At 37.9% G+C, this 14772-nt stretch overlaps 1 protein-coding gene and 1 long non-coding RNA gene across 2 annotated transcripts; one reads left to right on the forward strand and one right to left on the reverse strand.

Moving 5' to 3' along the window:
- Positions 1–35: 35 nt before the first annotated feature.
- On the reverse strand, positions 36–3346 carry LOC145214230 (uncharacterized). Its single transcript, XR_013856994.1, has 7 exons — positions 3008–3346; positions 2809–2928; positions 2445–2626; positions 2228–2366; positions 1569–1914; positions 1053–1200; positions 36–823 (listed from the first exon to the last, which is right to left on the reverse strand). It is a non-coding gene; the product is annotated as an uncharacterized LOC145214230 (long non-coding RNA).
- Positions 3347–9229: 5883 nt separating this feature from the next.
- On the forward strand, positions 9230–14463 carry LOC145212167 (uncharacterized). Its single transcript, XM_080080208.1, has 8 exons — positions 9230–9247; positions 9831–10003; positions 10068–10933; positions 11200–11316; positions 11782–11904; positions 12039–12128; positions 12605–12727; positions 14387–14463. Exons 1-8 carry the CDS (start codon positions 9230–9232, stop codon positions 14461–14463), a joined length of 1587 nt encoding a protein of 528 aa, XP_079936334.1.
- Positions 14464–14772: the final 309 nt, after the last annotated feature.

The raw sequence follows: 14772 nt of genomic DNA on the forward strand, positions 1-14772 counted from the left end.
TAGCACGCTTCGATGCGCATAAGCGAACACGATAGTGAGGTCGCTACAATTAAGTGAATAAATAAGAACACTGCAAGCATGTGGGTGAAAATTATTTTACTCGAACAAAACTGTACAAAAGGTGACAATCGTAAAAACATAAGGACTTGTGTTACAGCACAGTGCCATACACGAGCCGACAAACTGTGCAAAAGTAAAACAATATAACTTGCAATTAATGCGGCAACAATAAAATATAAAGCTGTATTATTTGTTTCATGATGGAAATAATATCATCTGTGTATGTGAGCATGCAAAACAAAATGCAAGTAAAAAAATTAACAGGATAATAGGTGCTTATAACTCGTGCACACAAAACGCACTTTTGTGATGAATTGTCTCATACATTTTGCGTTCCTTAGTTGGTCGGGAACGTGATTCCAAGCTTATGGACCAATGTATTGCATTGATTGCTTTTTGACCTTTAAGTCATAATAATGTGTTTGTGCGATGTTGGCGATTGCAAGCACAATTCTTTCGGCGATTGCAAGCACAATATCACACATTATAACTCTGGTGCACCACCTAGCGGAATAAAATGTCAGGGTATAAGTATTTAAAAAAATGAAAACTAGCAGGTGACGTTTGGTAAATATTACAAGGTGCTTTAAAACAAGGCTGATCATCCCGCGATATACAACCAGGGGAAAAGTAACGTCTGAACATCCAGAAAAAAATCTCATCACCCCAAACAAGTTCTTTGGACGCTTCGAATTCGCATCATTTGCCAGTTTAAATTTTTTCCCATGTCACATTTTCATCAATTTTGGGCATGAGATTCAACCTGTAAAAATGGTCAGGAAATAAAGATCGCTTAGCTCGGAAATCCTGTGGAAACGCTTCATTAAATTTATACATGATGTGCATGTTTACTTTATGGTCGAGGCAAACAAGTTAATTATGTGAAGCATTGTCTATTGGCGGATCTGAAATAACAAACATATTATGGAAGGCGATTCCGTCTCTGTGAAGATGGACACGCTGGATGAAGGAGTCGTGCCAAACTCACTCACAGCGTGAGACAGAATGTCAGGGACCACTGAGTTGATTGTCGTGTTGACGAAAATCCCTTGTGGTCCCGGAGTCAGATCTGCACCGGAATAAACACTGGCCCCGGTTGTCGTTGTAAGACGTCCCAGCCGGATTAATTTGTCCAGGCCGCTTGACGCAAAAGAAAAAAAGTGAACTTCGTTATGTCATATCGATGAACCATGAAGCGATGGTCAATTTTCAAATCGACGCGTGTTCTAACCAGGAACAACTTGCCGCTTGGTGGAGTAATGCGCGGTAAATTTATCTCAAGCGTTATGTTATACATTTAATCGGAAATGCTCGAAAGGAACCACTAACGACAGCGAACGTTGGTATACAGAGTGGAACACAGAAATTGCCACAGCAGCGCGTACGAGTTCGATACCCCTAGGTTATCAGGTTTAAATAGTGGCGTAAAACCGACAAGTTTTTTTGTATTCGTAAAATACACGCCTTTAATGCGTCCGACGTTTTTCGAATCTACCAATGTGACGTACCATGATGGGTGGAGAATTGCCGGCATTAGTGGCACGTCGAGGCGCATCAACAAATCCGCCAGTGGGCGCTATTGATTTAAGATTTAGTCTCAGTAGGGGATTTCCCGTTGGATATTGGCTGAAAAATTTGTCCTTGACCCATTTATTAAGTGCCGTCCCACTTCAGTGATTCCTTCTATTAGTTGTATAGGAAGGTAGGACTGCAAGGGAAACGAGGTCACAATATTAGTCGTTAATAAACATCTAAAGCTCCATCAAATAAAGTATTTAAGTAATTGTCACATTTATTGAGTGCCCTCCCACTTAAGTGATTTCTCATAGTTGGTAGTTGTATAGGAAGGTAGGACTGTATGGGGAAATGAAATCACAATATAAGTTGTTAAGTAAACATTTAACGCTTCACTAAGTAAACTGTTTAAGTCATTCACACATTAAGAATTGAAATTTGAAAACCTTAAGTTAAAATAGACACAAACAATTAAATCAAACTTAGAGCGAATCCCTTCACAGACTAATATGAATTAAATGTTTTAAATAAACACGAGGTGTACAAAATAGGTAATTGGTATATAAATAAAAAATACACAATATTGCATCTGTAAAAAATAAGACAGTATAATTTATACTTTTGCACAAGTTGAAGTAAAAAAAATGCAAACCTGCAAACAGACATGATAATTTTTTGTATCTGAATGAAATCTTGCAAGTCAGTGATTATTATCACAGCATCATATCCACTCTGGTCATCATCAGTCAAACCTGTTGGAGAAGTTAGAATCCCAGCTCTCTAGTCTGGTACTGAAATTCAAAAGTTTTAAATAAACATTTACAAATTAACACAAGTATCAATGCAAAACAACAAAAACATTAACCTACTTCTGTCAACAGTAAAGATTTCATCCTTAAATTTGTGTCCAAAAGGGTCGTTTGGAATCTTGTTCCCACCAATGATAATTCATTTGCCCAATTCATGGTTTTTCTGCTCTTTAGTGAGTGGGGTATTTTCATGTAATCGATGATCTATATTGTTACATCACTGAGTGGAAATGTTGTTGGTGCTGTTAAGGAAAGAAATATTACACAAACTCATATTCAATCCACAGTGGTCCAAAATTAAATGCAGAAAGCCACAAAAAAGTTAAACCAATAAAAAAAGTGTCATTTGGAAAGGATAGGCTTAGCACAAGATACAAAATAACATCTATTATCAGCATAGTATAATTGTTAAAAATCAACAAACCTTAGCCCAACGTCTCCACTTGAATAAGGAATTTAGGAAAAATAGATCCCAATAAGTGGACAATTCAAATCTTCCTTGTTCGCTCAGAAACAATTCAAATCTTCCTTGTTTGCTCAGAAACTTGAAAAGTATAAACGTTAGGTTTTGTTAGATGCATAGCAGATCAAATAATCAAAGGCCTGGCAGCTAGCACACTTACAAAACATTTTTGCATTTCTCCATATTGTAACATTCTGAAAATAAACAGTTTACAATTTCAAACATTCATGAAATGGAAACATTCATGATTCAGGGGTAACACAAGTAATAAAACCAGACTAAACAGCACAACTGAACAAAGTAGAAAGTACAAACTACAAACCAAAGAGATAAAATTGCTCTAAAACAAGAAATAATAGGGGTTTATAGCTGGAAAATGCCTTTGATTTTCAGAAAATCGCTCCTGGTTTTGTATGCATTTTAAGTATGACATCACATTCACACAGTGCATGTTTGTGACATCACAATTAGTATAATTAAAGAAATAACCATTCAACAAATACGATGACTTGAGGCTGCAAAGTGCAAACTTGCAACAGTGAAATTTTAATGGTTTAACCACTCAAGTCTCAACACAAGTTATACCCTGAGCATTTCTGATTGCGTTTTAATTATTTTGTAGTTCTGCAAAAATATTTTTAATTTTTTTACTATTTTGCAACTTTTCAGTGTATTTAAAAACATCCCATAAGGGAAGGGGTAAAGTCACGAAGTTGGACTAAACAGTAAACAGTAAACAGTGTACTGGCGGATTTTGTATTTTTCGCATTGCTTGGTGCTTTCGTTAGATTTGTTCATTAGTTTTACGTACACAATAGACTTTACTGGGAAGAGAAAACCCAGAAGTAGGTTATATCCCAGAAAAAGATCGGTGTAGTATTTGTGGTGAACCCAGGAAATCTAATTTCATGACATTGGCTCACATCGGATACCGCTTGTACCATAAAGGTCGATTGTACGCCGCAAATTGCATAAGCACTAGTCCAGCGTATCGGAAAAGCTATCACCCCAATTTGCACAAAACACAAACAATTGCACAAAACACCTTTGTTTCCTTCCACAATTGGTCGATTTTTGCAGCTGTGTTAGGTGGCTTTCGTGCCAAATTACCGAATATATCTTATACTTCCTTTGCCTTGCTAATGTACCTGTAACAATACAACCCACAAAATATAGGCAACGTTTAGTTTTTTTCTACTCATTGGTATCTTGCTTGGCAACAAAATGTAGTTTTTGTTTCTTACAAAATACAATCACAAAGATTACCAATATGCATAAAAGTAATAACCTGTGGAACGAATAATTAGGGTTTGGATGAAAATATCACCGATTCACAAATGTTGAGTTGTGTTTGCATTTGCAGCAGCCAGCACCACTCAGATTCATACAAACAAATGCGCCATGTGAACAATCGTGTGTCTATCGCTGTGATGATACTTGTGCCTCTACGTTGGTTACACTCCACGGCTCAGAGGTGTTCTACCCCAACCAACCAGCTTTATTGTTGCAAAGCGACGTGGCAAGCCTCGACTGAAAGTTGATTTATGCCTCCGCATCTATTTTTAACCTTTAGTTTTGAACAAAAATGTCGATAGCTTTTGTTTTCGATTTATACTAACACTGCAAATATGAGAAACGTTGATTTGCATGCTTGAGATACGTTACGTAGCAAGCCTGATAAACGAACGTGGCAATTTGGTAAATGCTGCGGTTCACACTCTAAAAAAAGAAATACATAAGATGTTTGTTTAAACGCGATTTTAAAAATTTGAAACAACTCATTTTATCACTAAAACACTTTGTATTTTCACAGCAGCACAACATAGCGTTGTCACAACGGTGTGTTACAAATCACTCATAACATATTCGAAATTTAAGTCGTTTAGTTTAAGACACAAGGCCAAATTTCAACGCAACCACAATCGTTTGTTGTGTTCGTTTTTCGTTCTTTTTGTCGTTTATTTTACAGGGTTAAATGTTTTGCCTTCACCCCCTAACCTTGTACGGTCTGGTGACAACTAAGAACGCGGCGGTTTCGACGAGTTTCGATCGTTGTGAGACGACATTGGTTACCCGTCACAACTTAGTTACGTTTTACCCCAACCCACTAGCTTTATTGCTGCAAAGCGACGTGACGATACTTGACTGAAAGCTTGTTTATGCCTCCGCGCCTAGCTTTAGTACAGTATCATTTAAATCTACCGGTAGACTGTCGTTTTTGACTTACACGTTGCCCAAAAATTTTGGAATCGTTGCTTTGTATGCTTGAGATACCTTACGTGGCAAAGCTTGATAAACGAATGTGGCAAAGTTAAGTAATGCTGCTGTTCTCACTATGGAATATGCTTTGCTGATAATAAATATCATTCTTAAGGCGTTTGGTATTTAAACTATTTCGTTATGTGTTTGCCAATAGTTACCACGCACACCCAGCTGAACAGTTTAGACTTTAGTTAGCGTATTATTAACGCATCATCCAAGATTGATTAAACGTGTTGTCTTGTTTATTGGTGTGGTGACGTCTATACTTGGACATAATATTTGTCTCTTTTATAACCAATGTATGTTGGATATTGCAACGCTTTTACTTATCATTAAGGAACTTCCATAGCCCAACATACAGCCATGAAGTTTAAGAAACCAAACTTTCCATATTTAAGTTGCTCGGTTTGACTCAAGGCCAAGTTTCAACGCAACAATAATTGATCTTGTTTTCGAGCAGGTTTTTCGTTTCTTTCAGCCGGAAAACGCCCTTTACTAAGATCGGGGCGGTTTAGGCGAGTTTGTGAAAAATATCTTTTTTCTTCTTCAAGCTGTAGTAAAAAAGTCGCATGCATTCATACGAGTCGTGTTGTCGGTCCACATTATAACCACAAAAACTACCAACATGCAAAAACAATGATACAGACTATAATCCGTAGAACGAATAATTAAGGTTAGAGTATAAAAATCACCGATTGTCAACAGCTTTTGAGTTGTGTTTGCGGCAGGCAGCACACAGCAAATGCTAACATCAAAATCACTCAGATTGATACAAATACTTGCGCCATGCGAACAACAGCGTTTCAACCGTTGTGGGACGATACTAGAGACCGTACGTGTTACCCGTCACGCCTCAGTGGCGTTCTGCCCCAACCCATCAGCTTTATTGTGGCTATGTGACGTGACGAGATTTGGCTGAATGCAGAGGCTATATTTATGCATTCACACATATCTTTAGCCTTTAGTTCTGTACCAACTAAATTTATTTCTGTTTTTAATTTACTATCCTACAATATCGGAAATGCTGCTTTGTATGCCGCAGATACGTTACGTGACAGAGTTTAATTAGAGAACGTGGCAAAGTTGGTAAATGCTATACGGTTCTCATTCTGAAATAAGCTTGGAAATGTGTAACGTTTCAGTTCAAACGCGTCTTGCAATTAAATGTATGTCGGATATTGAAACGCCTATACTTATGATTGAGGAACTTCTATAGGCCAACATACAGCCATGAAGTTTAAGAAACCGCACCTTCCATGTTTAAGTTGTTCTGTTTGACACAAGGCCAAGTTTCAACGCATCAACAATTGTTCTTGCAGTTTTTTTTATGCGGATAAAGTTTTGACGTTTTATCTTAAGCCCCTACCCTTGTACGGTCTGGTGACAACTAAGAACGTGGCAGTCACGGCGAGTACGTGAAAAAACACCTTTTCTCTATTCAGCTGATATAAATAAGTCGCATTCATTCATACGAGTCGTGTTGTCGGTCCAACCTTTATTTAGGCGACTGCACATGCGCGGGAGAAATAACGTAGGTCTTAAATCTAAGAGTTTTGCGCAATATAATTTGTTATTTACAAAATATTTTGTTACGAAAGGACTTTGTGACGAGCAGCAATACTTATAAATAGCTTAACCTTTCACTATCTTGACGTTTTAAGTCTTTCGTGTGGGTCAGTGTTAGAGACCACATAAACAAATGCATAACAAGTTCAATGAAGTGGTGGAGACGATAAAAGTGACGATGTCATTGAAATATTTACATCTGACAAAGAACAGTTACTATTTGTCAAGTAGAGTGCTACAAAAGGTTGTGTTTTTGTTAAGCTCGGCAAATATACTGGATTTAATATAACAGCATCTCAATGACAGCAAATTTTCGACAAAAATGCCATAGAAAAGGAACTACGTTAGAATTGTCCGAACAATTGTTCAGTTTACCATTCCACGCTGTTATAATCGATTGCCAACACAGATATTTTGCCGAGCGCAACGTGACAAATTATAACTCTGGTGCACCGCCAAGCGGATTTCGCCTAAGCAGTTTACCACCACTTGATATATACCATTGTTTTTCTTTCTTTGTGTGCAGTACTAAATGCTAAACCGTATATGGATTTGTGGCAATATCAAGTTTTAGTTCTTCTTTACATGTTGTCGTTAAAGTTGTATGGAAAGCTTTTGAGGTGAGTCATATTGCTTAATTTTCCCACTTGGTGGGTCACGTGCATCACATTTTAAAAACGTCGTGAGCGGCATATTTATTTAAACGTCAGGTCAAAGCCATCAGCCTAGATGGGTGGTGAGGCATGGATGAGAGTTAGGGCTATTGTAATGAAAATTAGGTTAAGAGTTTAATAAGCTGGTGGAGACGATAAGTGTGACGATGTCATTGGAATATTTATATTTGACACAGAAACAATTACTATTTGTTATGCAATAGTTTGTGCTACGTAAGCAAGTGTTGTTTCAGATTAGATTGGTGGGTCCATTAGCCACATGCGTTATAGATAACTCAAACATCCAATTTGTAGCGGAGGGATGATGCTTTTGAGGTGCATATAGCTCATTAATAGCGACAATTATGTAACGACGAAACTTTGCATGGATAAAAGTATTTCAGAATACAAAGAGGGTTGTTGCCAGGCATATTTCGCAAAGGTTTCAAAGAAAAACGGCAAATTTTATGGCAGAAGGTTTCAAAGAAACGTAGCAGTCACGTAAAAACTGCGTTAGAAATGTTTTGCGAAAATGCTTTGCCTTTTTATCGGTGTTGTTATTGTTTGTGGAAATTTATTACCAAATAGTGAGTGAAAAATAATATTCTGTCGAAAAACACACTAACGGCAGAATCACTCCGATTGAAACAAACACTTGCGCAATATGAACAGTCGCGTTTCAATCGTTGTGAGACGATACTGGGGCGCTTGCGTTGGTTACCCGTCACGCCTCAGTGGTGTTCTACCCCAACCCACCAGCTTTTCTGTTCCAATGTGACGTGGCGAGACTCGACTAAAAGCTGTTGTTTGCCTCCACGCATCTATATTTAGCCTTTAGTTCAGCTCCAACTAAATTTGACGGTAAACTTGTTATGACTGATGTGTTGAACTACAATATTGTATACGCTGCTTCATTTGATTGAGATAGGTTATGTCGTTGCGTTTAAATAAATGGACGTGGCAAAGTCAGTGAATGCTACGGTTTCCCTCTGATATAAGCTTTGCAAGCATATAATATGATAGTTTAAACGCGTGTTGCAGTTTAAAACTATTTCTTATATGTTGTGTGAAATATTTGGCTGCAATCCTATGTGGTTACTCTGTTTGTTTGTGCGGCGAGGGCTCAATAAAATGTATTTGAAATGGCCTGTTGTCCTATTTTCGAGTAGTAGACCATCGAAATGATGGTATTTCAACTGAAACACTTATTATCAAAGCAAAGCATAGTGTAATAGCTTTACAAACCAAGATAACCAAGTTTCAATGCAAACACAACACTGTTTTTGAAAAGGCGTTTTTCTTGCCTTAAACTTCAGCCCATGTACGGTCTGGTGACAAGTAATAACGCGGCGGTCTCGGTACGTAAGTGTAAAAACACATTTTCTCTTTTACGAGTGCAGTAAATAAGTCGCCGTTTATTTATATAAGTTGCAATGCAAACTTGATTTAGACAGGTACATGTAGTTGCAATGTAGTTTGGAAAAATGAATGGCGTAAAATAGAAGAGAAAAACGTTTTGGTTATTAGAATTTGTATTAAAAAAATAACACTAGAGAAACGTGTGTTGCAATGGATGGAAGGTGGAGATGCAGAAATTTTCAGCCAGTGACAAAATAAATGTGCGCTTGCAAGCAGGGCCCTGGAGTGAAAAAGTGATGCTATACATTATTTGACCCCCGTTAGAACAATATATCTGGTCGCTAAATTCTTTCCTAAGTTGGAGATCTTACATGCTATACTCGGCACTAAGGATAATGGGCCGTGGTGCGGCGCACCGGCTGCACCCCGTCTTGAATTGGGTAGGCTATCAATGAACACAAAAAAACATCCAGTTGTTTTATACAGTGAGAGCTTCTGCAGTTAGATTCATTCTTTGCTGACATTTAAAAACTTTCTGAAACATGACTTCGTCAAAAGAGGTGAGCAACTTCTGGTAATATTCTGCTTTTGTTTGTTGTTTGTTTGTTTGTTAAACAAAAATGTGCTTGATAAAGGCGACCTGTATAGGACGTCGAAACGTCAGAATAAAAATACTTGCCAGAAGAGTTCTATAGACATGATATTATGCCTAGCAGCAATAGCAGATATAAAAATGTGCTTGTCAACCGTGTGTAACAAAAAAGTCATTTCGAATTAGACTGTTAGGATTTAAATAAAACCATTTGTTTTCTTCAATACTCAAATATTTTTATTCTCTCCCCTTATCTGCTTTCTAATGCCTGATAATGCCAGTCAAAAACTCCTTTTTAACTAACTCGCTTCGACTTGTCTGATGAGCCGAAATTTGTGACAGAGTTTTGTTTCAAAAACAAACCTTGCTTTGAAGTAATGTAACTTAAAGCAGTTGTAAGTTACTCATCGATTTGAATTCAAAACCTTTCGCTTGCAAAGCGGTTGCACAAAGCAATGAGAATCACATTGATTGATTTAGTTACATGGCTTGGTTGGACCTCAATAAAATATACGTTGACCATGAGGGGAAAAAATTTTTGTGTGTCACAGTTACGAGAATTGGACTGTGGTGATATCACATGTGACATTGATGACTTTGTGGCCGGTTCAGGAGGTTTCGGGGATGTTCTATTTGGATACCACAATGGGTTAAAGAAAAAAGTTGCCATCAAAGTATTTGAGGTGACTGGTGGAACGAAGAAAAAGTCACTGGCTGTGAAAATGTAAGTCGTAAAATTTATCATTTACATAAAACACCACAGCCATATTTATTAAAGTATTGTTTAGGATAAAGGAAGAAATGGAACACTTGCTAAAAGCAGATCATGAAAACGTCGTTCGAATTTTCGGCTACGTCCAATGGTCTTTCTCAATGGGAATTGTAATGGAATACTGTGAAGGTGGAGATTTAGAAACTCTACTAATGGATACATCCAAAGAACTAGGTCTTGCTGTGCGCCTTCGTATTTTATACGAAATAGCATCAGCAATGGCTTTTTGTCACAATTTACCGGACAAACGCTTAATTCATCAGGACCTAAAACCTGGAAACGTTTTGCTTACCAAAGAACTAATCTGTAGATTGGCTGATTTCGGAGCCTCCGAACTGGCAACTTATAGTATTTCGGTAACTGTGAATCCAATGGCACGAACCAAGAAAGTTAGGCCACAATACACTCCCTACTACACTGCTCCAGAAAAACTGAAGGACCCCACCCTGAAACCCAGGAAGCAGCATGACGTATATGCTTTCAGTATGTTATTGTATTGGGTCTTGACTCGTAAAGTTCCTTATCCACGTCTGACAGAAGAAGAGCGAAGGGAGTTATTGGAATTAATCAAGAGAGGGAAAAGACCAGACTGTCAGGATGTACAGGATTGGATACAAACTTTGGTCAGTGAAGACAGAGAAATCGCAGAGCAACTCCAACTACTGATGAAGCGATGCTGGGATCAAGATCCAACAAAACGTCCCACAATGATTGAGATAAAAGAAGAATTAAAAACATATTTAGACAAACCGAAAACCACCAAGCTACTTTCTCAAGTTTTGACGACTTTGACTCAAACGGATTTAGACGAGGAACCTCAAGTCAACAAAGGTCGACGCGTTTCTCTTCAGTATTTTTCAACCAAGTCCAGAAGTTTTCATGGTAAAATAACAAATCAACAGATAATAATTTTATATTCCTTTTCACAAAGTAATTCTAAGCAATAATGGACCCGGTATAAGATGTTTTGATCGAAAGGAACTTGTAGTTATCCTGATCCTGTTGACATATAAGGTGTTACTTATTGTTTAGTTGCGGTCTACTATTATTAAATCTGTCATTTTCCCAAGAGACCCAGCAGTTTTTGTGGTAATTAGAGATGTAGTAGTGCAGAAAGCGTCCTATTACTCATTCATTATTTTTTTCAGTGCCCTCCACACCAGGTGGCACCGAAGAACGGTCAAGCGAACCATCAGAGGGCGCACAAGAGTATCCGTCATCTCAACAAGGGGAAATCCCCACCTCTAGCAACCAACAGCAACCTGGTACGAGATACAATGACAAATTGAAAATTGTAGTTGAACAGCTGAATTGTTGGCAATTGTCGTAATAAATATGTGCGTTTACGAAAAGTTCAAATTTTCAATTTATGGTCAACAATTCAAATCATTTGGTCTTATACCAATGATTCCCAAACTTTAAAGTTCGCCACCCTTTACAAAGAAATGAAACTTCTTCACATTCCTTAGATGCGATAAACTGTTTGAAAACAATCATTAACTTGTCAGCGTATGCAGTTCATTTAACAGTATCTGCAACGGTTTTAATATCTGCAATCTTACGCACATTAGTTGATGGAAAGTCAATATGTGTACACCTCAAACAAAACCAATCGGTAGCAGGGCACTTTGTTAGCAAACAACCTCTGTGTAATAGTGAAGAAAGATTCTGTTTAGAGAAAAGAACACTACAGTATCAATGTGTCCAGCAGTTAACCACAAATATTTTAGTGCCCTCCACATCAGGTGACACCGAGGAACGATCAACTGAACCAACAGAGGGCGCACAAGAGCACGTACAGTCTTTTTCTCAACAAGGGAAAATTTCCACCACCAGCAGACCGCAGCATCTGGGTATAAACTTGTATTGACTGGTTGAAACTTGTATTAACCGTGTAACAATGATGAAAATCACTTTGTTTAAAATTTTTCACATTTTTTGGATGAATATTGTTTCAAAAATGATGTTAAATTTTAATTTTGTTTAGATCCCATCAGACACGGTGCCGAGGGACGCTCTACCACAGTACGAAACTTAATCGCTCGTTTCAACAGCACATCACCACAAAAACCTGCAGGTAAACCAATCACAAATTCACACGTTGAACCACAATTCCAAAATGATTGGAGATCGTATGTTGGAATTTAAGCGCATGACTTGCGAATGCTCGCAATTTTTCGTTTTCTATACTTAAAGCCAGTTCTGAAATATTAGTACGACGAATTGTAATTGTTCAGTCCCAAAATGGAAGTTATACTTGAAGTGTTTGGCGCAGATTTTATGTTATATTACACATTACTAAACTGTTATCATTTTGTAAAAAAAAAAAAATTCAAGTCGTTGTTACAAAACAGTCAATAGGAATTAAGCAGCATGCGTCCGCTGCCGGTTTGTTTGAAAGTCAATATTTGCCTTGCGGCTACTGACACAATTACACTCGGTAACTGTACAGTTTGTAAGAAAATGTTTTTGCGTCGTTGTCACATTACTTGAAAAACTAAACATGACTGTAGGTTAAATTACAGTATATTTGTGAAACCACAAATATTTTAGTGCCCTTTATATCAAACAACACCGAGGAACGATCAACCGAACCAACAGAGGGCGCACATGAGGCAGAACAAAAAAACATCCAACAAGGAAAAATTCCCGTCTCTAGCAACCAGCAACAACCAGGTATGAGATACATCGTTACATTGTGTAGTTATGACGATGTGAAGTTGACCAATGCAGGGGTGGGAGCTTTTTGTTTGTTTTTAAAAATTATTTGTTTCGCACAAACGCCGAATGATTTTTTTTAAACACCTTCTCTTAGTTCAAGTGGTAAACAACCTCGTGGCCCCCGTCATAGGCAACACAGCTGAGGAACGTTTATTGTGCTTGAGTATGACCACGGTTTTTTACGATGCCCCAAATATGAAGTCAAAAGCTTTTTTTTTTCATATTTTATCTCTTCTAATTTGAAAGAGGCATAGACCGTTGTTGATCTCACACTATCTAGCTCAACCAACAGGGGTCGAACAAGAGCAATCACAATCTTCTTTTTCTCAAAAAAAAAAAAAAATTCCCACCATTAGCAAACCGCAGGAACCGGGTATAAGATACACTACCTCGATAAACTTAAAGTGTTGTTAGTTATGTTGAAAATTGGATTATAGCTGATTTTTTTTGTGGCAACCGTTTTTGTAACGTCTACTTCAGTGCACTCTTGTGCTTTAAATTAGATTCAAAAACTTCTGTCTCAAAGCGGTTGTCATTTTCGTCAAATTGTCCAGGTGCAATGACAGGGTTTGGCTTCTGCAACAGAATGTAGTTAGGTATCACAACGTCGTTGCTTGGACTAAACGTGACGGTCAACGATCTGGAGTTCATATTTTCAACTTCCACCATCAACTGACGTAGGGTATCTTCACTAATTATCGGGGACTTGTGTGTCATCGAGTCCAAGATTTTTTGTATGAAACGGATTAATCTCTCCCATATGCCACCCATGTGCTGCTGGGGGATTAAACGCCCATTTTATTCCTTTCCGTTAAAGATGTGCTTCCAGCCTCTTCTTGTTTAGCTCTTCCAGGGCTTCGAACGCGCTCTGCTCCCACAAAATTCGTTCCATTATCGCAATAAATTTCAACCGGCTTTCATAAACGAGTCGGTTGACAAATCTACGGCAACTTGAATATGTGGAGATTACTTGGTAAGATGATGGGATATCTGGATTCGAAAGTAATGGTTGCGTTGTCCAACCTTCCTCCAAGCCGAAGGACACCACTTACCAGTTGACGGTTTAATTCGTTTAAGCACCTCGTTTGGTTAGACTTCTTCAATCAGAGACAACCCTTTTGATCTGTGCCTAAATTCGACAAAGCTTCAAATGCAATTGAAAATGCTGACCTTTGGACATACTTCGCCAATTCCAGCTCTGTCTGTAAAATCTCTTCAATAGTCAGGTTTCCCTTCTGAACAGTTTTCTTCGAATGCAGGTAGAGTTTGAACCGCAATATCCAGGCTACTGCCTTCTTCAACTTAAACAATGACGAAAACCAGATGCTTCTTCACCGTAATTCATCGTGATGCTTCATCAGCGGAATTCTGCTTGGTTTCTAAGTGCCTCAATTGAAATATGGTAGTTTGCTAATGTATGTGTGATAAACGAATTGCCACAAATGTGGAAAAACGCTTTCTCTCATTTGAAATGCTAAAAAGAACAGCATTTGAGTCAGTCCAAAAGGTAGACTTACAATCAGGATAGTCCAAGTGTTTCTCGTAACCACTTATCAGCTTTAACAGCAAGAACAGCTGCAACAAGTTCTAATCTTGAAATGCTTTCATTTTTAGTTGAAGTAACCTTAGATTTTCCACACAAAAAGAACAATTTACACAATGATTCTCATCTTCTTTTCGAAGGTGCATAACAAATCCATAACCATTTACATATGCATTACAGAAATGATGTATTTGGCGTTCAATCACTCTTCCAAATCTGGTGGGTTCAAACATCTTGGCAATAAAAGCTGCTTAAGTTCAGGCAGGTTACCACACCAATTCTTCCACTTTTCGGGCAAGAATTCTGGGATTGTATCATCCTAGCCTAAATTCAATTAAATAACTTGTTGCTAAGTTCTTTTTGCAACTAAAACAAAAGGAGCTGCAAAACCAGGAGGATCATATAGGGAACTAATAACTGACAACAATCTTCTTCTGGTAATGTTTCTTTGGCAATA

This window comes from Phallusia mammillata, chromosome 2 (assembly GCF_965637545.1).
Source record: "Phallusia mammillata chromosome 2, kaPhaMamm4.hap1.1, whole genome shotgun sequence".
Taxonomy (NCBI): Eukaryota; Metazoa; Chordata; class Ascidiacea; order Phlebobranchia; family Ascidiidae; genus Phallusia; species Phallusia mammillata.